The sequence below is a fragment of the Camelus bactrianus genome, chromosome 12 (genome assembly GCF_048773025.1).
Source record: "Camelus bactrianus isolate YW-2024 breed Bactrian camel chromosome 12, ASM4877302v1, whole genome shotgun sequence".
NCBI lineage: Eukaryota > Metazoa > Chordata > Mammalia > Artiodactyla > Camelidae > Camelus > Camelus bactrianus.
The window spans coordinates 11,466,091-11,488,804 of record NC_133550.1 but is presented as its reverse complement, the minus strand read 5'-3'; the positions used below and the strand labels follow the sequence as shown (position 1 = coordinate 11,488,804).

At 55.1% G+C, this 22,714-nt stretch overlaps 3 protein-coding genes and 2 long non-coding RNA genes across 7 annotated transcripts; 2 read left to right on the top strand and 3 right to left on the bottom strand.

Annotated features, from left to right (window-relative positions):
* Positions 1–528: 528 nt before the first annotated feature.
* LOC105075921 (uncharacterized) lies at positions 529–5,957 on the bottom strand. Its single transcript, XR_012510551.1, has 3 exons — positions 4,705–5,957; positions 3,219–3,417; positions 529–2,156 (listed from the first exon to the last, which is right to left on the bottom strand). It is a non-coding gene; the product is annotated as an uncharacterized LOC105075921 (long non-coding RNA).
* LOC141579356 (uncharacterized) lies at positions 3,332–4,430 on the top strand. The gene is made up of 2 exons (XR_012510552.1): positions 3,332–3,456; positions 4,193–4,430. It is a non-coding gene; the product is annotated as an uncharacterized LOC141579356 (long non-coding RNA).
* A 164-nt stretch (positions 5,958–6,121) lies between the features above and the next one.
* Positions 6,122–9,302, top strand: CD63 (CD63 molecule). 2 transcript variants are annotated; one of them, XM_074374667.1, is made up of 8 exons: positions 6,122–6,183; positions 6,807–6,883; positions 7,792–7,980; positions 8,135–8,209; positions 8,312–8,407; positions 8,515–8,652; positions 8,882–8,965; positions 9,144–9,302. In XM_074374667.1, exons 2-8 carry the CDS (start codon positions 6,818–6,820, stop codon positions 9,207–9,209), a joined length of 714 nt encoding a protein of 237 aa, XP_074230768.1. In that variant the 5' UTR covers positions 6,122–6,183; positions 6,807–6,817; the 3' UTR covers positions 9,210–9,302. The 2 variants fall into 2 exon arrangements, with proteins under 2 accessions (XP_074230768.1, XP_074230769.1); XM_074374668.1 differs by having other exon boundaries at positions 6,132–6,204.
* Positions 9,303–9,994: 692 nt separating this feature from the next.
* Positions 9,995–13,897, bottom strand: RDH5 (retinol dehydrogenase 5). 2 transcript variants are annotated; one of them, XM_010963904.3, is made up of 5 exons: positions 13,321–13,897; positions 12,437–12,783; positions 12,029–12,287; positions 10,634–10,797; positions 9,995–10,370 (listed from the first exon to the last, which is right to left on the bottom strand). In XM_010963904.3, exons 1-5 carry the CDS (start codon positions 13,581–13,583, stop codon positions 10,147–10,149), a joined length of 1,257 nt encoding a protein of 418 aa, XP_010962206.2. In that variant the 5' UTR covers positions 13,584–13,897; the 3' UTR covers positions 9,995–10,146. The 2 variants fall into 2 exon arrangements, with proteins under 2 accessions (XP_010962206.2, XP_010962207.2); XM_010963905.3 differs by having other exon boundaries at positions 12,437–12,764; positions 13,321–13,457.
* A 151-nt stretch (positions 13,898–14,048) lies between these two features.
* BLOC1S1 (biogenesis of lysosomal organelles complex 1 subunit 1) lies at positions 14,049–17,697 on the bottom strand. The gene is made up of 4 exons (XM_010963906.3): positions 17,521–17,697; positions 16,729–16,801; positions 14,523–14,655; positions 14,049–14,241 (listed from the first exon to the last, which is right to left on the bottom strand). The coding sequence occupies exons 1-4, from the start codon at positions 17,579–17,581 to the stop codon at positions 14,131–14,133; spliced, it is 378 nt and encodes a 125-aa protein (XP_010962208.1). The 5' UTR covers positions 17,582–17,697; the 3' UTR covers positions 14,049–14,130.
* Between the last annotated feature and the right edge of the window lie 5,017 nt (positions 17,698–22,714).

Here is a 22,714-nt window from a genome sequence, read left to right as displayed (position 1 = left end):
AGGAGGCTGGGTTGTTCCTCCTGACCCTTTCCTTGGCCATCTCAAGTGGGGTCGAGTCCAGATATTTGATTTACAGAATCATTTTAGCTCCCATGAGTCAAGAAACAGGGTATGATAAAGCCTTTACTTTCTCGAAGCAATGAAACTGATCCCCACATTTCTCCTCTGATCCTCACAACTGCCCTGGGAGGTGAGGACGGGGGTTCTCCTCCTGCTGAACTGGGAGAAAGCTGAGGCTCAGGGAGAGTGAGTTTAGCCAAACTCACCCCCTGCACATGGGGCAGAACCTGCCTCTCACCAGGGCTTCTGACCAGAGGGGGCTTCTTGCTGGTGGCAGGCGTGGTGCACCCAGCACTGGCGTTGGTGGGCCAAGTCCCTGCCTCTGGCCGGCAGGTTGCTTCACCTCTCTGGGCCTTACTCACCTGGCAGCGAGGAGGTAAGCTGACTTTGGCAATGATGATATTCCCTGGGCACCATGTTCTGGTGACCTAGTCTGGCCCAGACACCTGGAGGAGTAAGGGGGGGCCCCTCAGTGACTGGAGACCCCTCTCTAGGCCCCAGACTCCACCAAGGAGTGCATCTCCAACCTCACCCTTGTTTTGATCTAACCCTGCCACTTGGGAGCTGCCATCAAGCATCGGGGCCTCCCTCATATCCAAAGCTGGGGCCTCTGGATTAAAATCCCAGGCCCCCAGTTCAGACCCAATCTCTTGACCTTGAGTTCCAGCACCACCCTTCCTGCCCTACCCTGTGAAGAGATGCATCCTCCTTTCTCCCCTCCACCCCCATCTCCTCCTCTTCCTTCTCCCCACCCCCTCCGTCCTGTCTGTGTGTCTGCTTCTCTCTCTCACATCCTCCAACCCCTCCTCTCATCTCTCCTGTATCTCCATGCCGTCTTCAACCCTCCTCAACTCCTCTCTTCCCTCTTCTTCCCTCCTCTCAGGCCTCCTCACTCCTTTCCCCTGCTCCCTCACCCCCACAGGCCTCCACAGGTGGAAGTTCCCAGGTCTCCTGCCAGGGCACCTGCGTCTAATCTCTGAGCTGGCCACTCCCGTGGGGCTCAGGCAGGGGCCCTGCTGAGTGGAGGGGAGGCGGTGTCTGCAGCAGGTGTCAAACTCTCTGTTATGGGGTCTGGGCTTGGGATGCTGGCTAAAAGCTGCTGTGCGTTGTCGCGTTGGGTCCAGCTGATGCCTATGCGCTCTCAGAAGACACTGCCTTCACTTGGGACACCTGTGGGCGCCCAAATATCTGGCCCCGGGTGGGGGTGTGGCAGAGTTAGAGGGCAGCCCAGCTCTGCTGTGTGGGGAGGGGGCCAGGTGCCCACCCCAGCTCGCCTCCACCAGCCAGTGCCAGGCACCCAAGGGACAGAAGCCTGAGCTGATCCGGTGGCTCGGTGGCATTTCCAGGTGCTAGCACTTGGAGCTGGTGCCGGAGGCTCTGAGGGTGTAATGTGAAGGGCAGGGCTGAGGTCTGCCACCTCCCCACCCAAGGTACACAGCGTTCTCTGCTGACTTTCCAGGCTAGGGAAGTGGGCTGTTCTTTTTCTTTTTTAATTGTGTTAAAATACACGTAACACAAAATTTACCGTTTTAACCCCTTTTGTGCTTACAGCTCAGGGGCTCTCAGTACATCCACATGTTGTGCTACTGTCACTTCCACCCATCTCCAGAACTCTTCCATCCTCCCAAGAGGAAACCGAATACCCGAGGGAACAGTAACTCCCCGTTCCTCCCTCCCCCAGCCCCTGGCAAGCACCTCCCTACTCTCTGTCTCTATGAACTTGACTAGGAATGGGCTTTCCTTGCTCTCCTCCTCCAACTCCACACGGGTCTGTTCTCCGGGGTCTCCTGGCCCCGTTCTCTCTCCCACTGCGTGACCACACCGCTGCCACTACTCTGCACTGGCCACAGTTTGCTTCCAGCTGTTCCCCGGTGGGAGGGTCCCGCTCCCATGACCTTCACCTCAGCTCTGCCCCTGCCCGCCTGGATCCCTCCTCAGGACTGGCAGGTGCTCCGGATCCTGGGATCCTGTCCGGACACTGGGCTGGAGGCCACCCCATCGAGTGGCCTTCTCTTGCTTCTCAGCTTTCTTTACTAGCTGGCGCTTCTGACCACTGTCCCCTCCTCTTGTCCTGAAGTTCTCTTTTCTCTTCGTGTCTGAGAGAGAGAGAAAAAACCATGGGCTTTGGAACCCCCAGAGATCTGGGTTCAAGTCCAAACACAGCCCTTTACTGGCTTGGACTCCGGGCATGTCACTTCCTGTCTCCGAGCCTCAGTTTCCTCATCTCTAAAACAGGACAAGTCGCACAGACCCTGCCAGGTTGTGGTGAGGCTTAAATGAGCTCATAGCTATAAGCGCCTAGGATGGTGCCTGGCACAGTGAGGGGTCTGGCCCTGCGGCTTCCTTTCTCTTTCAGCCCCTTTACTGCTACTCACCCCTCCCCCATGTTCCTGAAACATAATGGTTTCCTGAAACTCTGCCTCTGTTTTCTTCTCTTGCTCTGGCCCTCACTCATCTATGGATTTAGATATCACTTTTTATCTTTAGTCTGACTGCTCTTCTCCTCTGAATTTCACATCCCCAACTCCAGGTGGGACATCGCCACCTGGCTGCCCCTTATGGGTCTCCTGCCTTGGGTGACTGCCACCTCCTCCCCTGGGTGCCCAGGTCTGGAAGCTCGGAGCCATCGCCAACTCTTCCCACTTCCTCTCCCCCTCCTGCGGGTAAGCATTCACCCTGTCCTTTGGCCCTCTGAAAGGCCTTTCCAAGGATTTTCTCTCATTTCCATGGTCCTGGCCTTCATCAGTTCTCCCTTGGACGTGGCAGTGATGGTCCACCTGCCCTCCAGGCATTCATTCATCCTCCTTCCAAGGTCAGCCCAATCCCAACCCCAAGATAACCCATTCAGTGACTTCCCAGCACTCCCCATTGCTCTAGAACACATTCAGCAGAGCCATCTCATTAGTCTATCACCCAGACTGTCTTCTTTCTGCCTCATTTATTGTTTTGTGAACTATTCCAAAGTAAATTACAGATATGACATTTCACCCTTCAATACTTTAGTATGCATCTTTAAAAAATAGAGTAATTGAATTCAAGACGTCAGCCTCCAGGGGTGTTCACATGGCTGAGTGCCCCCCAATATGCCTGCCACCAAGGTCTGTGAGCTGCAGCTGCCCTTGCCTCTCCAGGAGTCTCTCCAAGACCAGCAACCATACCTGAGAGAGCAAAGTCCTTCTCCACAGGCTGAGCCATGAGAAAAGGTGGAGCTGTCCATCGCTGGCGGCTTCTCCCTGCTCACCAGCGAAGTTTGCAGCCAAGATTGATCTTGGAGTCTGATAAGAGTAGAGTTGAGGCTGAGGAAGCTGGAAGCACACACGATCACTCCAGGAAGAATGGCTTCTTACCTCGTGGCACCTGAAGGGATGCAGTGTCAGTACTCTGGTCAGTACTGAGGTGAGATGACAGTCTCTAAGACACACAGTTCCCATCTTTGCTCTCCTCTCCCGCTTTCCCTGGCCGCAGCTCTCCCTGGCTGTGCTGTAGCACAGAGGGTGTCCCTGGCACAGCTGCTCCTCTCTGGGTTGTCTGGGGAGCCAGCTCTGCCCTGGGTTTGTGCTTGCTTGTCATCCTACCCCAGGTCTAACCTTCTTCTTGAAAAAAAGAGATGGTTCAGGAGAGTAGCCATTAAAAAAAAAAAAAGGGTAATTTTCCTATATAATCATATTATCATCAGAGCTAACAAAATAATTTTCTCATGTCTAATCCTCAGCTTATATTCACATCCTGCCCAGTTATTCCCAAAATGTCTTTCACAGTTGGTTTGTTCAGGCAATTATACTTGGTGGTTACGTGTCCAAAGTTTCTTCATATTGACTTCAGACCACCTTCCCCCTTGTTCATCTGTCACCACATCCTTTCTGAGCCCTGTGAGTCAGCCAACCCCAACCTACCGTGGACTTTTTTTTAAAAATTGATATAGTTGATTTACAATGTTGTGTTAGCTTCAGGTATGTGTGTATGTGTGTATATGTATACACACATACACACACACACATACCACATCTTCTTTATCCAGTCATCTGTTGAAGGACATTAAGTTTGCTCCCGTGACTTGGCTATTGTAAATAGTGTTTGTATAAACATTGGGGTGCATGTGTCTTTTCTAAATTAGAGTTTTCATCTTTTCCAGATATATGCCCAGGAGTGGGATTGCTGGATCACATGGTAACTCTTATTTTTAGTTTTTCATAGTGGCTGCACCAATTTTACATTCCCACCAACAAAATAGGAATCTCCACACCCTCTCTAGCATTTATTATTTGTACTTTTTGATAATGGCCATTCTGACAGCTGTGAGGTGATACCTCATTGTAGTTCTGATTTGCATTTCTCTAATAATTAGTGCTGTTGAGCATTTTTCATGTTCCTGTTGGCCGTGTGTATGTCTTCTTTTTCGGGGGGGGGAGGTAATTAGGCTTGTTTATTTATTTATTTATGTTATTATTTAAACACACATTCTACCACTGAGCTATACCCTCCCCCTATTGCCAATGTCTTCTTTGGACAAATGCCTATTTAGGTCTTCTGCTCATGCCATGGGCTTTTAAAACTACTCCTTTTTATACTTCGCCCTGTCCTTGTCCCTGGAACTGAGCATTTGCCCTTTTATTCTCTAAGGTCACCTTGAAGAGCACCACTCACCTCTGTGAAATCAGTTTTTTCTTCTTCCTCCCTGAGTTCGTGCAGCTGTCTGGCTCTGGGGAGTGCCTCTGTTTACAGTGTGGGCTCTGTCTGCAGGCAGAGGAGAGGGCCACAGTCCTCCTCGCCTCGCTGCCCCTGAGCCTAGCACATGCCTGGCAGAAACGGTTGGATACTTCTTTCTTCAGCATCTTTGCTCCTCCTCCACAGTCTGCCTGCGGGGATAACTAGGGAGCAAGGTCCACTAGGGCTTGGTGTGTCTCGCTGGAAGGTTGTGGTCCTGGAAACTGGTTCTCAGCCCAGCCCAGATTTTCTTCCTTTCGCTCTTAGTTTCTTTCCGCGTTTGCGTACACACACCAAAGCTCAGGAAATGGTTCTTCAGGCAGGACCAGAAGAACCTAAGGTGTGGGGTCCAGGCTGGGCGGGCAGGAGTGTGGTTGTTGGTCCTGTCCTTGCCTGTTCACACAGCTCCTTCTGGGGACGACCAGGGCCCACCGGGAGGGAGGCAGCTTGAGCCCACGCCCTGAACTTCCAGTCCTCTCCTGGCTTTGCCCTCTGGACTTTCCCCTAGGATGGGAGGGGAAGACCCAGAAGATAGATGCCTGCCTGCCTTAGTGCCCTCGCCCAGGCCTCCCCAGGCTGATCTATGAGCAAGCGGTGGGAGCGACCTCCGCAATCCTCCCCCAGAGGGAGGGACGTAACTCTGACGTGTCATGATTGACTGCGTGGGATGGTTCTGAGAAGGGCTTCCTCCACTACTCAGCTCACTACTCCTGAGTCCCAGAAAATGGAGAAGGGACTAAGAGAGGGATGGGAACACCTACTCTAGAACTTTGGGGGACTCCCAAGATGTGAGGCCAGGGACTTTCTGATAGTGTTTATTCAGGCCCCACCCGATCCCAGAGATCCAACAGCGCCCTCTGCTGACTCGGGGAAGGGGTTGGGGGCTGGAACCGAGTTGGAGCGAGAGGGAGTGGGCTGTGGGTGGAGGGTGAGGAGACCATCTTGTCACCTTGCCTGAACTCTGCGGCCCGGACCCGGCGCTCAAAGGATAACTCTGGGCCGCTCGTCCCTCCTCTGGCTCTCACATGTCTCCTCCGCTTCCCTGAGCCAGAAGAATCAGGCGGCGCTCCGTCGCGCTCTCCTACCCTGAGTTGGCAGGGGCTGGGGGCGCCAGCGGGGCCCCCGGCACCCTGAGGTCCTGCCCTTTGCGGGGGTGGGCGCTGTCTTCCGGGCAGGGGCCACGTGGTCTTGACTGGGCAGGGGGCTCGGCCCTCCCCACGCGGGCCGGGTGACTCAGGCCGCAGCTGTTCCCGCGTCACATGAAGGAGGCTGGCGGCCACTCGGCGGGGAGGCGACGGGGGAGGGGGCTGTGGCTGGAGCCGGGGCGGGGCCGGAGCCGGGCGGGGCCGGAGCGGGGGGCGCAGCTAGAGAGCCCCTGAGCCGCAGCGGGAGAGCAGCGCACAGCCTCGGGGAGCCCAGGTGAGGCCTCGGGGAGCCCAGGTGAGGCCGCGGGGCTCGCGCCGGCTTCGGCGTGGAGTAGGGTAGGGTGGTGGGGATCGCCGGCAGCTTCCCGCTCGTGGGCTACCCCTGGGCCTCGGAAGATCCGCCACGCTCCCCCGCCGCTCCTGAGGCCCTCGTAACTTTGCAACTTTGGAAAGTTCCGGAGGCTCGGGCTTGGTGGGGTGGGGATGCCGGCTGCATTTATTTTTGGCGGTGGTCAGAGCCTAGGGGAAAGTGGCCTGGGGTCCGGCTGGGGCTGAGGTCCGTTTTTCCGGGCTGGTTGGGTGGGGTGAGGGTGTTCAACGCCTGGGGCCCGGCGGGCCGAGGGTGGGCGTCAGACCCTGGCCCTTGACCTCGCCCTCCGCTCGGTCCCGGGCCCCAGCGGCGGCGGGGCGGGGTTCGGGCTGGGCGGCGGGCGCCCCCACCCCTCTCCTGCGGGGAGAAGAGGGGGCTGGGAGACGTGGATCTGACCGCGGGTTTCCGGGTGGGAGGGGCCGGGAATGGGGGCCGCGCAGGGAAGGTCTCGAGGGCCGGCAGACTGCTCCGGAGCCAAGATCCCCCCTCGGCCGGTTCTCATCCCGCTGCCCTCCCCTCTGCTCCAGGCCAGGCAGCCATGGCGGTGGAAGGAGGAATGAAATGTGTCAAGTTCTTGCTCTACGTTCTCCTGCTGGCCTTTTGCGTGAGTGAGGAGCGGGGACGGCGAGGGCGCGCTGGCGGGGTGCGGGGAGACCTGGCCCGGAGTGGTGAGGGCTGAGGGATCAACAATGTAGGCAGCTGGAGACCAGATGTAGCAGGAGAGCCGAGAAACGACCGAGGACAGCGCGGCCATCCCCTCCAGTTTTCAGGGACCTCTGAGGCTGGTCTGGACCGAGAATGGCCGGCCCGGGTGCTCAGCACCCTCCCCACAACCCTTTCTGGCCCTTCCTGTCGGGTGACCCAACCTCTTGTGATATGGGGCAGTGGGGCAACCAGCCAACCGCCTGATGCTATCGCCAGGCCACGGGGTGCCCGTCCGCTCCTCCTCTATAGAGCCGGCTCCCCCTCCACCTCCTCTTCCCTGTCGGCTGGGCTGCTCGGGGGTGGGGAAGGGCTCTGCTCACCTCAGTTGCTCTGCCCTGGTCTTCTGGCCTGAGAGGCTACTGTTCGTCCAGGGAGGGGCAGACCCTCTTACCCCCTTTTTCTCCTCTCTTCGCTCTGGCCTAGTCACAGCTGATGATGATGTGGTGGGATTGGAGGGTAGTGAGAGGGCAGTTCTGGGAGCCCTACAGGCTCATAGGAAGAGACCTACCTTTAGGAAGTTTTACTGGTGGGAATTCATGCCCTGGGGTCAAGGCTTTCTGGGAACTTCTCTTTTTGTGTTTGGTGAGTTGCTGCTTGAAGGAAGGCGTGGTTGCTGACTGCCTTCTCTCTGAGAGCCTTGAACAATTTCCCAGACTCCTCCCCCACAGTCAAAAGTTTCCTGGAGGTGTGAGAATCTGTTTCTCTGGGATGGGGGTTCTGGCCATGTCCTGGGTGCACATGTCGCCCTTCACTGTGGAGGCCTGATGGTGTTTGGGTCTTCTGAATCCTGACCTGCCCTCCTTGCAGGCCTGTGCAGTGGGACTGATCGCCGTGGGTATAGGGGTCCAGCTTGTCCTGAATCAGACCATTACCCAAGGGGCCACCCCTGGCTCCCTATTGCCCGTGGTCATCATCACAGTGGGTGCCTTCCTCTTCCTGGTGGCCTTTGTGGGCTGCTGTGGGACCTGCAAGGAGAACTACTGTCTTATGGTGACGGTGAGTGGGGTACAGGCCAGTGTGGGTGCCTGGCACTGCCAGAAGGGCATTTCTCCGGAGGGTGGGTGGGGGAGGGAAACCTTTGTGAATGTTCCTGAGACTGGCAGGCCCCTCTCACCCAGACTCCAGACCTGACTCCTGTCCTTTGCTGCAGTTTGCCATCTTGCTGTCTCTTATCATGCTGGTGGAGTTGGCTGCGGCCATTGCTGGCTATGTGTTTAGAGACAAGGTAAGCAGGGAATAAGGGGAGGACCTTGCCTCAGAGGCCTGGCTGCTCTGGGATCCAGGTGCTCTGAATTCTGGCTTCAACAGTGCTCCTCCCTACTCCCAGGTGAGGTCAGAATTTAATAAAAACTTCCAGCAGCAGATGCAGAATTATACGAAAAACAACGACACGGCATTGATCCTGGACAGGATGCAAGAAAAGGTGAGTAGGGTTGCTGGGAGCAGGGGTAAGGGAGGAAGTCTCATCTCCATGTTGAAGATGGAAGTTCACTTAACAACCTTCTTCTCCATATCTCTCCTCTCCCCTAGTTTGAGTGCTGCGGGGCGGCTAACTACACAGATTGGGAGAAGATCCTGCTCACGGCCAAGCGAGTCCCTGACTCCTGCTGTGTCAATGTCACTCAGGGCTGTGGGACCGATTTCAACGTGAAGGCGATCCATACCCAGGTAGGGAGGAGGCCGAGGTTGTTGGGACTCGGGGAACCTGGGAAGTGTTTCAGGAGGCAGGAGCAACCCGGGTGCTGGTGGAGAGGCTTGGTGCTCTGGGAAGTTGGGGGTCAGGGATGGAGGGAATCTGGGGATGCTTGGGTAGGGTGAAAGGTACAGAGCATGGGGGAGACAGGTGGTCCGGGGAAGGAGGTGGGAAGTCTCTGATGGTGTGCCTGCCACCCTTCAGGGCTGCGTGGAGAAGATTGGGGTCTGGCTGAGGAGCAACGTGCTGGTGGCAGCTGCAGCAGCTCTGGGCATTGCTTTTGTGGAGGTGAAAGCGCCCTGGGGCATCTGGGAACGCGGGGCAGTGGGGGGGGGGCGCTGAGCAGGAGGCACTGGCCCAGGGAGGGGGTGGGGAGCCCTGTTTGTATCTGGGGTCTCCTGAATGGGTCCAGGGTGCCTTGCTGCTCTGACTCCTCTTTACCCCTTCTTTTATCTTTTCCTTCTAGATCCTGGGCATTGTCTTTGCCTGCTGCCTGGTGAAGAGTATCCGAAGTGGCTATGAGGTGATGTAGGGGGTCTGGTCTGTTCAGCCCCCTCATCCAGGGGGAGTGGAGTCATATACTCCAGGTTTTTCCATTAAACGGATTATTTTTTCAGACCGAAAAGAGAGAGCCTCAGTTTGTCTTAAAGAGTGATGCTTTGTCCTGTCCCTCTGCTCATCCATGTTGTCCTCTGGGACCTTGTTCTCTTTGCACTTCTGGGAAAGGCAGGCCTATCTTGGGTTGGTGGGTGAGTAGGGGTGGGTGTTGGGACAAGACCTGGGCTGAAGGCGTGAGTTGGGTTGGAAGTGGAAGTGGGGATCTGGAGGAGGCTGAGGCCTCCGCTCCCTGTCTCCCAGTCTCGTGTTGCCAGGCTCAGTGCTGAAGGGTTTGTGAAGCCACCTCCTGCCTGGCTTCTTTCAGGGTGGTGACAGGTTGCTTTTATACCTGCGGGGCCAGTATCCATCCTCCTTACTTTAGCTAGTAGAATTTAAGAGGGTTTTGCCTTTTTTCTCCCTGGAAACCACCTAGTTTGGCCCTGACCCCTCTTCACCACCTCCCCACCCCTTCATTCCCAGGCCAAACACTGAATTTCAACACTTACTCCATAGAAAATAAAGGAAACATCCAACAGTGCCCTCTGGTGGCCACTCCTTCAGGTGCCGCGTTAAAGATCACTGCCAGCTGTGATGTTGTCCCCTTGCGCCCCCCAGCGGGGCTGGTTGTTTTGCAGGTACTAAACAGGCCAGAGACGCTAGGGGATGTCAGTTTAGGTTAGTGGAGTTAAGTGAGGTCAGTCTCTCACTGGGCACCTTCATTTCTAACCACCTACAGTGTTTCTGTTTTGTTTCGAATAATACACATTTATTGAGTGGCTGTTTTGTGCCAGGCACCAGACAGTAATAGGGTGGGGACAGAAATAAATCAAAGTCCTTGCTTTGAAAAACAATCTCTTGCAGGAGGGCTAGATTCAGGAGACCGCCTGAGCAGGCTTGGGAAGGACCCAGGTGAGCACAGCATCCACCAGGCTGGCTGGCAGGTAGGAGGCGGGCAGCCAGAGCAGCTTGGCGTCCCAGCCTGGGCTGTAGCGGGTTCTGGGGTGACGGGCAGTCAGGGCGTGCTCCAGGCACCTGCTCACCTTGGTCAGGTCTGGGTCACAGATCAGGTTCATGACGCGCTGCTGCGCTTTCAGGTCTGCAGCCCAGGAGGCGGTTGTGATCAGCGTCCCTGTCCCGATCCAGCCCACCTCAGGCCCTACCTCCTGGGTCCTGGGGCTGTTGCCCAGCAGAGGTGAGAGGGGGCTTTGGTCCCCTCCCCAGTTTGGGGTGTGGGCAGGTTGCACACGGCCTGGGTGTTCTCCTATGGCATCCCGTTCCCCCTCACCCCCTCCCTGATCACCCTGCCCACCGCCTCCCAGCAGGCCGGTGCAGGCCTGGCCTTTGGGCCCAGCTACTCACACTTGGTGAGGAAGGCCTCTCCGTAGAGGGCCTTTGTGGCTGGAGGTAGCCGTGCCCAGCAGGCCTGTAGGGTGTCTTCTAAACTTTCCAGGTTTGTCACAGGGGTTCGGAAGAAGCCAGGCTCCACGATGGAGACTCGTACCCCAAAAGGAGCCACGTCCCGCCTGGAATGGGGGCAGAGGGAGGTTTCTGGGTTCTTGCTTTTATAGGGAGAAGACCTTCAGGGACGGGTGGGAGGGCTAAGATGGGAAAGGGTCACCGACCAGGGAGGGACAGGGGTCCTGACAGGAAGGGACATTCCTGCTGCTCTGGGGTGGGGCAAAGGGGGCACAGGGAAGGAGGTATTTTAGAGGTTTGTTTTCCTTTGTCTTCTCTTCTAGAGCATCTAGAACAGGGACCAGCAAACTTCTTAAAGGGCCAGATAGTAAATATTATTGGCACTAGGTCTGTAATTAATGATAAATCGTAGGTACTTATATAACCACTTACAAAGTAACCATTTAAAAACATAAAAGCCATTATTAGCTTGTAGGCAGCTGGTGAGATCTGAGGAGAGAACCACAATGTGCCAACTTCTGCCCTGGAAGAGCCCCGCTCCCTAGCGCCCAAAACACTGGGCTGTGTCCCAAGTGCTGGCATTTGCTGGGGGAAATTGGGGATACCCGGCACAGACTGCAGAAGTCCAAGTATAAAGTCTGTGTTCTGTGATGCCGATTGGAAAATGAAAAAACAGGGATAGGGACCAAAGTAGATACTGGTGTATTTACTGTATTGATGTATTGAAGGCTTCCTTCAGAAGGTGGGCTTGGCTTGGGGGACTTGACTTCTGCTCCAAATTCAGGCCCTGCCCCTCATCCAGTCTCCCCTGTGCTCTCATGGGACTTTGAACATTACTGTCTAAAGATGAGGGGCAGGAGGACGTAATGACCGGGCTCTGTAGGCTAGCAGACCTGGGGTGCCAGTGCTCCCACTGTTGTGGGCTTGAGTAAGTCATGTTACCCTAAGGATGTCTGTTAATACCTACCCTTCCCATATTTTTGGGAGAAAGTGTTATGTGAAGGTACTAGCTCATCATGAGTAGTTGTTATTAACAACGCTAATAATGAGAGCAGGCTTTTGGGGGCATTTTCGGGTTTCACATGTGTCTCACTTCACTCAACACCCATGAGGCAGGTCTCATCCTGATTTAACAGAGGAACACTCGGGGGTAAAGAGAAGTAACCGACTAAAGTCACCAAGCTCGCTTGGGAGAAGGCTGGAATTTGAGCCCACGAAGTCAAGCCCTAAACTGTCTCTTAAGTATTCCACCAGGCTGTGTTCACCCTCTGCAGGGCAGAGGCTAGTTCACTTGTTGGGCTGCCCTGGGGCTGGGAGCCAGGGCCCTGCACCCCTCACCTCAGGCTGTCAGAGAAGGCCTCCAGGGCGAACTTAGAGACACAGTAGCCCCCTCCATTGGCTGCCAGGCGACCCAGGACGCTGGTGATGTTGACCACCCGGCCCCGGGCCTGACGCAGCAGGGGCAGCAGGGCAAGGGTGACCCCGATGGGACCCAGTGTGTTCACATTCAGCACCGGAAGGAAATCCTCCCGTGTCTGCCAAGGTGTGGGCCCGATGATACCAGTCACACCAGCATTGTTCACCAGACCAAAAAGCCCTGTGGGGAGAAGAGACAGGCACGGGGTGGGTGAGGCCTTCCAAGGGCCCCTCTCCTTTCTGGGAGCACCTGAGCACGCTCCTCCCCACGTAGCCCCGCGAGTGCACACCTTACACCCCGACCCGTCCTGGGGCCCCAGCCGTACTCACCTGCTTCCCCAACATGTGTTTCCACCCACTTGGCTGCACGCTGGACACTCTGGGGATCAGTGACATCCAGCAAGGTGGTGTGGAGGCGGGAGGAGGCCACCCGCTGTAGGTCCTCTGCCCCTGAGGGGGTCAGGCAGCTGGCCAGGACCCGGAAGCCTCTCTGGTCCAGCCTCAGTGCCAGGAGTCGCCCGAAGCCCGAGTCACAGCCGGTGATGAAGACGAAAGCATCGCTGGCTGGCAGGCTCTGCCGGTCCCTGAGCAACCAGAGCGCTGCCCAGAGCAAGACTCCCAGCAGCAGAGGCAGCCACATGGCCGGAGCCCAAACGACCTGCAGGTGGCAGCCGAGGCTGGGCAGGAGGGCGTGCTAGTTGACTCCAGTCCTCAGGCCCTTGCCACTAATATCCTCCCTGGCTGGAAGTCTCTGATTTGAGCGGACTGAGAAATTACCTGCTTGGCAGGTAACTTTTAAACTATGGCTTATCTCGGTAGAACAAAGATCTGGGCAGAGCCTGTATCTGTGAGCCGGTCTGTGTGCAGACCTGCCTCACGGGAGCAGAGGGACTTTGTTTGCTGTCACCTCTTACCTCCTGCTAAACAGCAGAGCCTTGGTTTTAGAAACATGTACGGGGCCCCTGCATGTTAGTCCCGGGGGCTCCAAACTTACTGTGTGAGGCTAAGCAGATCACTGTGTCTCTGAACCTGTTTCCTCATCTACCAAGTGGGGCTAACACCCTCCTTGCCCACCTGAGGGCTGTGGAGAATCAGAGGATAAAGTGTGAGGGGGCACACTGAAAGCTTTCGGCTCTGAGTTCTCAGTATGTGAGTGTCTTCCTAGTCTCCCAGCACCGCCCTCTCCCCACCCGGGCTCCCGGCACCTCGCTTACCTCCTGCGGGGAAAGCTAGCAGGTACTGCAACACCTGACGCCGCTGCTTTTGCTTTGCTTGAGAAACTCTGCTCCCGGTCTTCCCAGGCTTCCACACTAGCTACAGCTAAGGCCAAGTCCACAGCAGGTGGACTGGGTGCCAGAGTATTAAGTGCATGTGGGGTGGGGGAGGGCGGGGAGGACAGGCTGGGGGAGCTGGAGCCTGCGGGCTGAAGCCAGTGCTTGGCACAGGCCGGCAGTGCCCGGGCCCTCTTCTTGGCCATCTAGTCCAGCTGGGGTTCCTCACTACCTTTGTTGTGGATTCTCAAGAGGGGACAGATCGGTCAAGGATGGCAGCTGCCCCTCTCTGTTGGTGACCTTGGACCTGTCATCCCCCCTCCTTCCCTGCCCTGAAGTGATCCCACACCCAAGAGTTAATCTCCCACCAGGCCCAGACTCATGACACTGCTTAGCACCAGGCTGGGGAGGCCACGGACACGTGGAGAGGCAGAGAGCCAGAGCTGGGACCAGGCTGGCTCCCGGTCCTGCTTCTCTGCTGAACTGAAAACTGCGCCCACAGCTCTTCTCTGGGGAGGTGTGGGAAACTCCCACCCTCTGCACAGGTCCCAGGCCCAAGGAGGAAAAGAGAGCTGACTGTAAGAGGAAGGTACCTGACTCTTAGGGAAAGAGCCTTCGAGCCTTCCATTCCCACCCTCTAGCCAGTAGCTCCTTGGACAAACACAGAGAAATGGAGGCTTGGGTTTTATTCATGGCCTGTCAGCCTCCCTCTTGCTCCTCTGGGGGAGGCAAGAGGAGAGGGGGGGATGGGGGCTAGGAGGGGGCAGACTGCAGCTGCCCTTTGTAGACATACTCCAGTGCGGTGGCGATGGTGCGCATGTCCAGCTCGATGCTCCGAGCCCAGTTCTCCACATCTCCGATTTCCTGGGAAGGGAGGGGGTGGGAGCCTGGGAGTCAGGGTGGGTGGAGTGTGGCTCTAGGGGATGGATGGGGGCACTTCCCATTAATCCCCTAGAAAAGGCTTTACTTGGACCCACCAGCTGCTTTTACCTCTTTCTCTAGCTTCTGTGACACTGGGGCCAAAGACTTCTGGGGTTTCTAGGAACATTCCCACTTTTTCCTTAACCCCAGGCCTGAGGTGACCCCGTTGGAGGCAGCCAATGGGGGCCCATGAGGAGGCTGGTGATGTAAGAAGCTTGGCCCACCTTGAGCGCCTGGTTGAAGTTCTCCACCATCCCGATCCACTGGCCTGTCTGCTTGGCAAACTGGGCAGCCTGGACCTGTAGGGTCTTCACTTCATGGTCCAGCTTTCTTTGGTTCATGTAGGCCTGGGCCACACTGAAGGTTGGAGGAGGGAGGAAGTCAACTCCCCCAGCTGGAGGGGAGCGGTCTCCAGGACTAAGACTCCACTGCAAAGTGGGAGGCCAGCCAGGAACCAGGCTGGAGAAGACTTTGTGATTTTAGCTATCCTTGGATGTGAGGCAAATGACTACCAATCAGTTCATGCAAATGAACCCGGTTCCCTCCTCCCGCTCCCAGGATTCCCAGGAGAGCCTAGCCGGGAGCTGACTAGAAACATCCCATCTCCTACCCCCGAAAGGGGTTTCTGAAGCTGGGTGAGAGAAGGGAGGGTTAACCTGGGGGGAAAGACATCCCTGAGGAAGAAGCTGGGAGGGAAAACGGGGTGTGGGGAAGCTGGGAAAATCCAGCAGCAGGGACACATCTGGCAGTGATCGGAAGGCCAGGGATCTGTGCAAGAAGTTGAGAAGGGAAATTGGGCCCCTCCCTGAATCTGGGGTGGGATGGAGAGCAACCCCCTCCCCAGGAACTCAGGGTCAAGAGAAGATGTCCCAGGGGCTGCTTCTTGGCCCTCAGTCTCTCTCCCAACCCTTCTCCTCTCGCCCACACAGACCAGCGATCTCTTTCTCTCTCCCTTCTGCTCTAGGCAATGGTTTCTCTTTTCTCCTCAATCATGGTTGACTCCGGTTACATCACTGCCCTGAGGATGGTGTCCCCAACCCTCTGTCCGGTCCCCCCAGACCCTGCAGTAACTGTTCTCCCTTATTGGCTGCTGAATCTTTCCCTGCCCACCCCAAAGCTTGAGGTCAGCTGGGACAATCCACATCCGGTGCCCCCACCCTCTGGAATCTGTGTGGGCTGGAGGGGGCAAGGGGTGGGGGGACCCAGAGAGTGGGAAGGACACCTGACAGGGGCTGGGATAGACTGAGCCTTTGTTTTCCTTTCCGGGGAATGAGAGGAGCCGTGGGCAGCGACACAAGACCCTTTCTAATCTGGCTTTGGTTTAGCTGCCCTCTAAGCTGAAAGTGGGGTGGCGCCCAGCGAAGGAAGAGAAGTGGGAGAAGTCTGGGCCAACCTCCCAGCAGAGCCCAGGAGGCGCCAATGTGGGAGGGGTGGGGCAGACCCTGTCCCTCCTCTTTGGGAGAGCTGGCCTTGGTAGGGGGTGGTGTTCGAGCTGAAACACCCATAGGAAGGGCTCGCAGTGCTTCAACATTCCCCTGGGAGTTCCTGACATCCCGTTTTTCCTTGCTGACCTCCTGCTTCTCTCACTCACACTGCGTGAAGGGAGAGGCCTGCAGGGGAGGGAGATCAGAGGCCCCGACCACAGGCTTCTCTCCCTCTAATCCTACCCAGAGATGAGCAATGAAGATGACAGCCCCTGCATGGCTCACTTGGGTGACTCAGTCTCTGGATTCACAACCAAGCTATTCTCCTTGCCCTGCAGTGGAAGGCACTGCACTGCCTCCTTTCTCCCAGTAGACAGCCTGGCCTATCGCATCATCATCTCTGTACTCTTCTGGGTCACTCAGGGTCAAGAGACAATATTCTTTGCTCTTTCCCAAGTCTTTGGCTGTTACTGGCATCCTCCTTTAGGTCTGGGGCAAGGGGTGGTTTCTGGAGACTCAGAAGGAAGGGAAGCGACAGCCTGGCTCTGTGGTGGCTCCTGGCATAGGTTCTGCCCTTACCCTCACCAGCTGTGCCATCTCTTTCCTGCCAGCTGCTTCCCAGGCCTGCCGGAGGGCGGGAGGTGGAGGAGGAGAGTGTGGTAAGCTTTGGTGAAGGATGGTGCTCTCCCTCCCGCTGGAAGTGACAGCTGGACTTGGAGGGGTGAAGGGAGGTGACCAGATGGCTTCAAGTTGTGAGCACCAGGGAAGATATTGTGGGGAGGGGGGATGTGGCTGCCTCTCCAACCACTGCAGCTGCTTCTCCCTGCCCAATGTTAGGGGTCAGAGCTGACTCAAGCCTCTCTCCATGAAGTTAGGCTGAGTGGGGGAAGGGCAGGGGAATGAGTGGAACATCTCATCCTCTCAAGAGCGTCTGAGGGCCAGATCCTGTCAGTGTCTAAACCTGGTGAGAGGGGGAGGGCTAGTGTTGAGAGGAAGAGGTTCATACCCCACATTGAGGTGATCCACCAAAGCTTCTGTCAGGCAGGTCGCTGCAGTGATAGCCTCTCGCCTCCTCTTCTCTAGGGGGAGGGGGAAAAGGGATTGGAGTGGAGATTTGTTTTTTTGAGGGATGGTGCTGAAGGCTCCCCACCCATTCACTGCTGTTCTACTAGTTGTGGGAACATCTCAACTAACCTCAGAGTGCCACAGCTGAAAGGACCTTGCAAGACATTTTAGAGGTGAGGAAACTGGTACCCGGAGACGGGAAGTGCTTCACCCAGGGATGTTAACCAGTCAGTGGCAGGGCCCAGGACTCCAGACTCCCAGGCACTCTTTTCCCACAACCTCGGTCTAAGGATTGGTAACTCCGGGATTCCCAGCCTGGATTCAGGAAACAAGGACCCCACCCCCATCTCGCTGGTTTCAGGCCTCCAAGGATCCCATCTCGGGTGGGTCCCCAACACCCTCCTCCCTCCAGGAGCGCTCCTTCCCCTTCCAGGCCTAGCGGCTCCCTGGACCAATCGGCACAACGTTCCACGAGAGGGGGCGGGGCTAGGACGCCGCCGAGCCCGAAGGTGGGGGGCGTTGCCGAGAGGCACAGAGTGCTGCTAAAGGGACCAAAGCCGGTTAGCAGGGGAACGGAACTTCCAGAAAAGCTCCGTCTAATTTCCTCTCCCCAACGCCCGTGACCACTGGCCAGCGGCCATCCCCGGATCTGGGCTGGTACTCGAGGTCCAGGCTCTGGGCTGCGGCTAGGCCGCGGCGGGAGAGAAAACCGCGGGGGGGATATTCGGCTCACCCTGCAACTCCTTGCGTTCATTCTGCTTGGCCTGGTGTTCCTTCAGCAGGCGGGACAGCATGGTCGCGACGGCTGGGGGCAGGGCAAGCCCGGCCCCCTCTGGCTCCCGGAACTGGAACGCGCCGCTCGGCTCCCGCGGGGCCCGGGTCACGTGGCCGAAGTGTCACGTGAGGCTCGGAACCGCCCTTCTTTCGAGACGTGGGGTGGTAGGTAGCGAGGCTCTTGGCTAAGAAGGAAGGGACTAGGAGAGGGTTGGGGGCAGGTGAGCTTTTGTCTTTATGGGGGGCTCACTTTTCAGTGAGTGTTGGAAGACATTTTCTTTAGTATTCATATTGCAGAGCCAGTTTTTCACATCTCCTCTGAATCTCAGGCTCCCAGGAGGGTTGTTGTTGCCAGGCTGTCCATCACAGCTCAGTTGTTGGGGGAGCAGAGGCTCCCAGGACTCATTGAAATTCTTTGCCTTCCCTGGCCTTTCTCTCCTGGCAGTTCTGGCTGGTTCCTGGCTCCCTCCCTCTAGGACGGAATGCTGTCCGCTCTTTTCCAGCCCTCTCACTTCTCACCACCCGGCCAAAGTTCCTCGCCTCTGGGTGATCATTGTAGAGAGGAAGCACTTTAGGCACTTCCAGCGGCCTCCTAGGGAGCTTAGCTAATTTGGCTGGCTACGTGTGGTGAACGTGCAGTTCCATCTCTGTCCTTTTGTGGTCAGGGAATGCAAACTCACTTAAGTCTTAACGCGAAGAATAAGCGCTGCTGGCCAAGTAAAAGGTAAATTATATAACACCTTTCTGAACTACAGAGAAATACTTCTGAGATTAACCCCAACAAGAAGCAATGATAAACGTTACCAACATATTCTTGGTTGCCACAATCTCTCCTGGTGCACGGTGCACTGACATGCTGGGTGACTTCAGGCAAGTTGCTTACTCACTCTGGATTTTGGTTTTCTCCTACTAAAATTAGGGGATTGGATTAAATCAGTGACTTTCAGCCCTGGCTAAACATTAGAATCACTGGGGGAAGTTTTAAAAGAAATACCTTAGCCTGAGACTACTTAATTAATTAACCCCGGTATAGGTGTTTTTTTTTTAAAAATTGTTCAGGTGATTCTAATGTGCACCCAAGGTGAGAATCACGGGGCTGAACCACATCTAAGGCCATTTCCAACTATGGCATGCTCTCACTTGGTGATTCAGTGACATAGTTGAAAAGTGACTTCATTACATCTACTTGTGGGGGCTGGGGAAGAAATGGATACTGATTGAGTTAGAATAAAACATTCTTCATGAATTTCCTGAGTCCCAGTTGGAGATTAAGTCATTTAGCTCTTTGCAGAGTAGCACCTTAAGTCCTGGGAGATGAGCAGCTGTCAAAAGATTAGTGAGTGAAATGGTTAAGTGGGAACATAAAGCAGAACATTAAGTGCCAAAATAAAACTTCTGAATAAAACTGTTGGATACCGTGTGTATGTGTCTATGCTTAAATGTGTACTTTCTCCCCAACATTTCCTGAGTACTTACTGTGTGTCAAGCACTTTACATGTATTAATTCATTTAATCCCTAGAACAATCGTGTGAAGTGTAATAGTCGCCCCCAGTTTGCAGGGAAGCATCTGCGGTACAGGGCAGTGTAGTAATGAAGAAGTGGAGCCAGGACACAGACGCAGGCCGTCTGATGCCAGATCCCCAGGGTAACCACTGCGCTGCTCTGCAGACTCCATGGGAGGGGCCCTAGGAGGGGGAGCCCAGAAGCACTTTTAGGGAGGGCTCACTGTCTCCTGCCACTGTGCCCCTCTGTACTTGTGGGACATCAGTTGAAGGGAATCCTGGCAGAGGAGGAGTGTTTGGGAAGAGGCTCTGCTCCAAAAAGCGGCTGATCAATAGAAGCGGGAAGAGTGAGAGCATCGCAGGGCAGCCTGGCCCGGTCCTCACCCCCTCTGGCTCTAGCTTCCAACTGCAGTGAGCAAGCAAAACAGAGGCAGATTGGAAGATGCCCAGTGCCTCACTCCCAAAGCTGGGAGAGACAGGCAGGGGCTGGAAGGGGTGCCAGAGAATGGTGACAAGGAGAATGTGAAACAGGAGTCAGGGGCTAATGAGGGGGTTGGTGTTGGGGGTTTCGGCCTTAAGTCTGTGACTGTTGGGAAGAGGATGACTCATGGAGAGTGCCAGGCCCATGCTGTATTACCCTCACCCCCCTTGGCACAACCTCCTGACATTTTCACAATCAGTGTTGAGAGTGCCAGGACTCTGCAGACATCAGCCCCGCCCTCCTCTCCCATGCACTGGCTGTTCCTTTGCCCTAGATCTGGGCAGAGGCCATGGGTCCCTGCATCTGGGAACCCCAGCTGATATCATCCTCCATCTGCTCTTGTTCTAGACCCTTGTTGCTCACTGTCTAACCTCAGTGTCCACCTGCCTTTGGTAGAGACAGACACTAGCTGCATACATAACTGGAGAATGACTCTTGAACTTTGAAATCTTTTTCTGCCCACCTCTGCTCACAATTTCCCACCCGGATTACTTTCTCTTAGAATGGATGAACGCAACTCTGTAATTCTTTTCTCCACTCATTTCCCTGTTCTTTGGAGGTCTCCTTCAGAGTTAGCTTTAATTAGCGATCTCCAAGCTGACTGGCTGGGCTAAGCATTACGGCTGGAAGCTGCCGAGTTGTTAGGGTTGGGTGAGGCCTGAGGGAGGACATGGTGTGAGCGGAGAAGGCTTCTCATACGGGGAAATCTGGCTGGGCTTCAAGAGGGGGCCGTTGGTGGTATGGCCAAGTTCCAAATCTTGGCATGAAGCCCACGCTCAAAGAAAAGGGGCCCTCAAGACAGTCTGAATGGCTCCCTGTGGGAAGTGACCTCCCAGTCCTTCTCCCCAAGGCGCAAGGGGTTTTCCCTTGGATCCTCCAAGACCACAGTGGTCAAGCCATGTCTCCAAGGACTCCCCTCGATCACATTTCTATTCCTTCTCTCCCAGCCACTCCCGGAGTTCGAACTTTGGCTACAGCCTGAATTCAGAGGCCACAGAAGGACTCTAGTGCTGGAGAGGTGGGTGGGGTGAGAAAGTCCTGAGGCTGTGTGTGCTGGGGAGGAAGAGGCAGGCCCTGGGACGTATGCTCCAAGGCTTTGCTGCCAGATGAGGTGGAGGGAGAAGTAAACCCTGCAGTGTGTTCTGAAAGTGTTTGCTCCTAAGCTAGACACAGCAGCTGGAAAATGTGTCATCTGGGGGAGCTGGAAAATAGGGGCTCCGGAGGGAGGGGAAGAGGGACAGAGGGGCTGGAGAAACCTCGGCTTCCACTCAGACAAGGGGCAAAGCCTTTGCTGGGTCCGGACATTTATCAATTTTTAAAATGTTTTGAAATTATTTTGAAATAATTACAGATGCAGAGGAAGTTGCAAAAACAGTACATTCCCTTGTGCCTTTCCCCCAGCTCCCCCAGTGGTGACACCATCTGTAACTGTGGCTCGGTATCAGAACCAGGTTGCTGACGCAGGTACAATTCTGTTAACTAGCCTACAAGCTTTATTCCGTTTCCCCCAGTTTTTTTTATAAGCATTCATTCGTGTATGTGTGTGCCTGTGTGCGTAGTTCTATGCAATTTTATTTCCCATATAGGTTTGAATAACCACCACCAAAATCAAGATACAGAACTCTTCATCCCCATGAAGGAACTCCCTGTGCTATCTTTATATATTAACGCCCCCCCACCTCCCCATCTCTGTCCTCTAGCGAGCAGTAATCTGTTCCTCATCTCTCCAGCTCTGTCGTTTTGACAATGTTATACGAGTGGAATCACACGGTATCAGCATTTATTTTAACTGAATGAATTTCCAAACTCTGGACTCAAATACAAAAGTTCTCTGGCAGGTTATTTATTCTAATATCGAGCTGCCTCCATTATCTGGATTCCTCCAGCTTCTTCATTTCCCTCCTTGACCTCCAATATTCTTCTCCATTCCAACAACCTGGTCTCACTTCCCCTTTAGGGAAAACCTACATGTCTAAATGTACCAGGCTGGTCTGGGACTCCTGCATGCTCCCCCGCCCTCCCTCTCCCCACTATTTATAGGCAGGCTAATTTTGGGCGGCCTCTCTCTCTTCTTTCCTGCTCCTTCCTCCTGTGGCGGGTGAGGTGACTTCTCAAATATTTGGGCAGAGGAGGTCAGAAGCAGATTCTTGGCATCTGATTTCAGGCTTGGATATAGCAGGAGCCAGTGGAGTGGAGATGGAGGGAGGCAGAAGCTGCAGGTGCAGAGAAGAAGGCAGCTGGGCCTCTGAAGGCATTTTGAGCCTGGTTGGATGTTTGGGCTGAGAGTCCAGAGTTTTGGGTTACCCTGATTTCGCTCCTCTGCATTCTCATATTAGCTCTTATCTGTTGCCTGGGCTCTGAGATAGTAAAGGGATGGAGAGGGCATATCTGGAGGATAATAAAAGTAGGATCTCGGGGTCAGCCTGCTGTATTACCTTGATAGCACCTGTGTAGAGATGTGCCAGTCCCCTGGAGGCCCGCAGGGGGAGTGTTGCAAAAATGGAGACCCAAACCTTCAAATGTATAGTAACTTACCCAGGGCAAGGACTGTCCCAGGGCCAGCAGAGTGAGAGCCTACCTGTTTGTTTGTTTGTTTGTTTGTTATTTTGGTATAATCCTGGACAAAGAAGTAAGAGAGTCAAAGGGATATAGGAAGAAGAATTAGGGAAAACATGTATGGGAGCTTTTAAGAAAGGAAGAGAGAAGAGAGAATCTTAAGAATATGAGAGTGTTTGAAGGGTAGAGAAGACATTAGAGACATTGAGAAATAGTCTAGAAAGATTCCAAGTGACAGAGACAAGACAGGGGACAAAGATAGAGCTGGGGATGAGACAAAACCAGGGAGTGAGAGAGAGAAGGGAAAGATGGACAGATGGATATACTCAAGACCAACACCTGGTAAGAAAGAGAACTAGGAAGGGGAGCGGGAGCAAGCGAGGTTCCAGCTGTGCCAAGTTATTTCCTATCTCTCCTGCTGGCCCCATTTCTGGACTGGAGTTATAAATAGCAGAGTTGGAAAATGTCCTCTCTCCCTTTGCCTTTGTCTCAGCCTGGGGGATGGGGAGAGAAGACGCAGAGGGACAGGCCTGCCGGACCCTAGGGACATCCCTGGAAAGCCCCAGCCAGCCCCTTCCCAGGCCGGCCCAGGACTCTGCCTCCTCCAATCCCT

What these genes read in the sequence shown, in the direction of transcription:
- CD63 (XM_074374667.1), top strand. Translation starts at nt 6,818, where the DNA reads ATGGCGGTGGAAGGAGGAATGAAATGTGTCAAGTTCTTGCTCTACGTT. An exon ending in TTCTCCTGCTGGCCTTTTGC is followed by an intron (nt 6,884 to 7,791) that starts GTGAGTGAGGAG and finishes CCCTCCTTGCAG; the next exon opens with GCCTGTGCAGTGGGACTGAT. An exon ending in TGGACAGGATGCAAGAAAAG is followed by an intron (nt 8,408 to 8,514) that starts GTGAGTAGGGTT and finishes CCTCTCCCCTAG; the next exon opens with TTTGAGTGCTGCGGGGCGGC.
- RDH5 (XM_010963904.3), bottom strand. Translation starts at nt 13,583, where the DNA reads ATGGCCAAGAAGAGGGCCCGGGCACTGCCGGCCTGTGCCAAGCACTGG. An exon ending in GCTAGCTTTCCCCGCAGGAG is followed by an intron (nt 12,784 to 13,320) that starts GTAAGCGAGGTG and finishes CCTCCTGCCCAG; the next exon opens with CCTCGGCTGCCACCTGCAGG. An exon ending in AGAGGCCTTCCTCACCAAGT is followed by an intron (nt 10,371 to 10,633) that starts GTGAGTAGCTGG and finishes CCTGGGCTGCAG; the next exon opens with ACCTGAAAGCGCAGCAGCGC.
- BLOC1S1 (XM_010963906.3), bottom strand. Translation starts at nt 17,581, where the DNA reads ATGCTGTCCCGCCTGCTGAAGGAACACCAGGCCAAGCAGAATGAACGC. An exon ending in GTGGATCACCTCAATGTGGG is followed by an intron (nt 14,656 to 16,728) that starts GTATGAACCTCT and finishes TCCAACCTTCAG; the next exon opens with TGTGGCCCAGGCCTACATGA. An exon ending in ACTTCAACCAGGCGCTCAAG is followed by an intron (nt 14,242 to 14,522) that starts GTGGGCCAAGCT and finishes CTCCCTTCCCAG; the next exon opens with GAAATCGGAGATGTGGAGAA.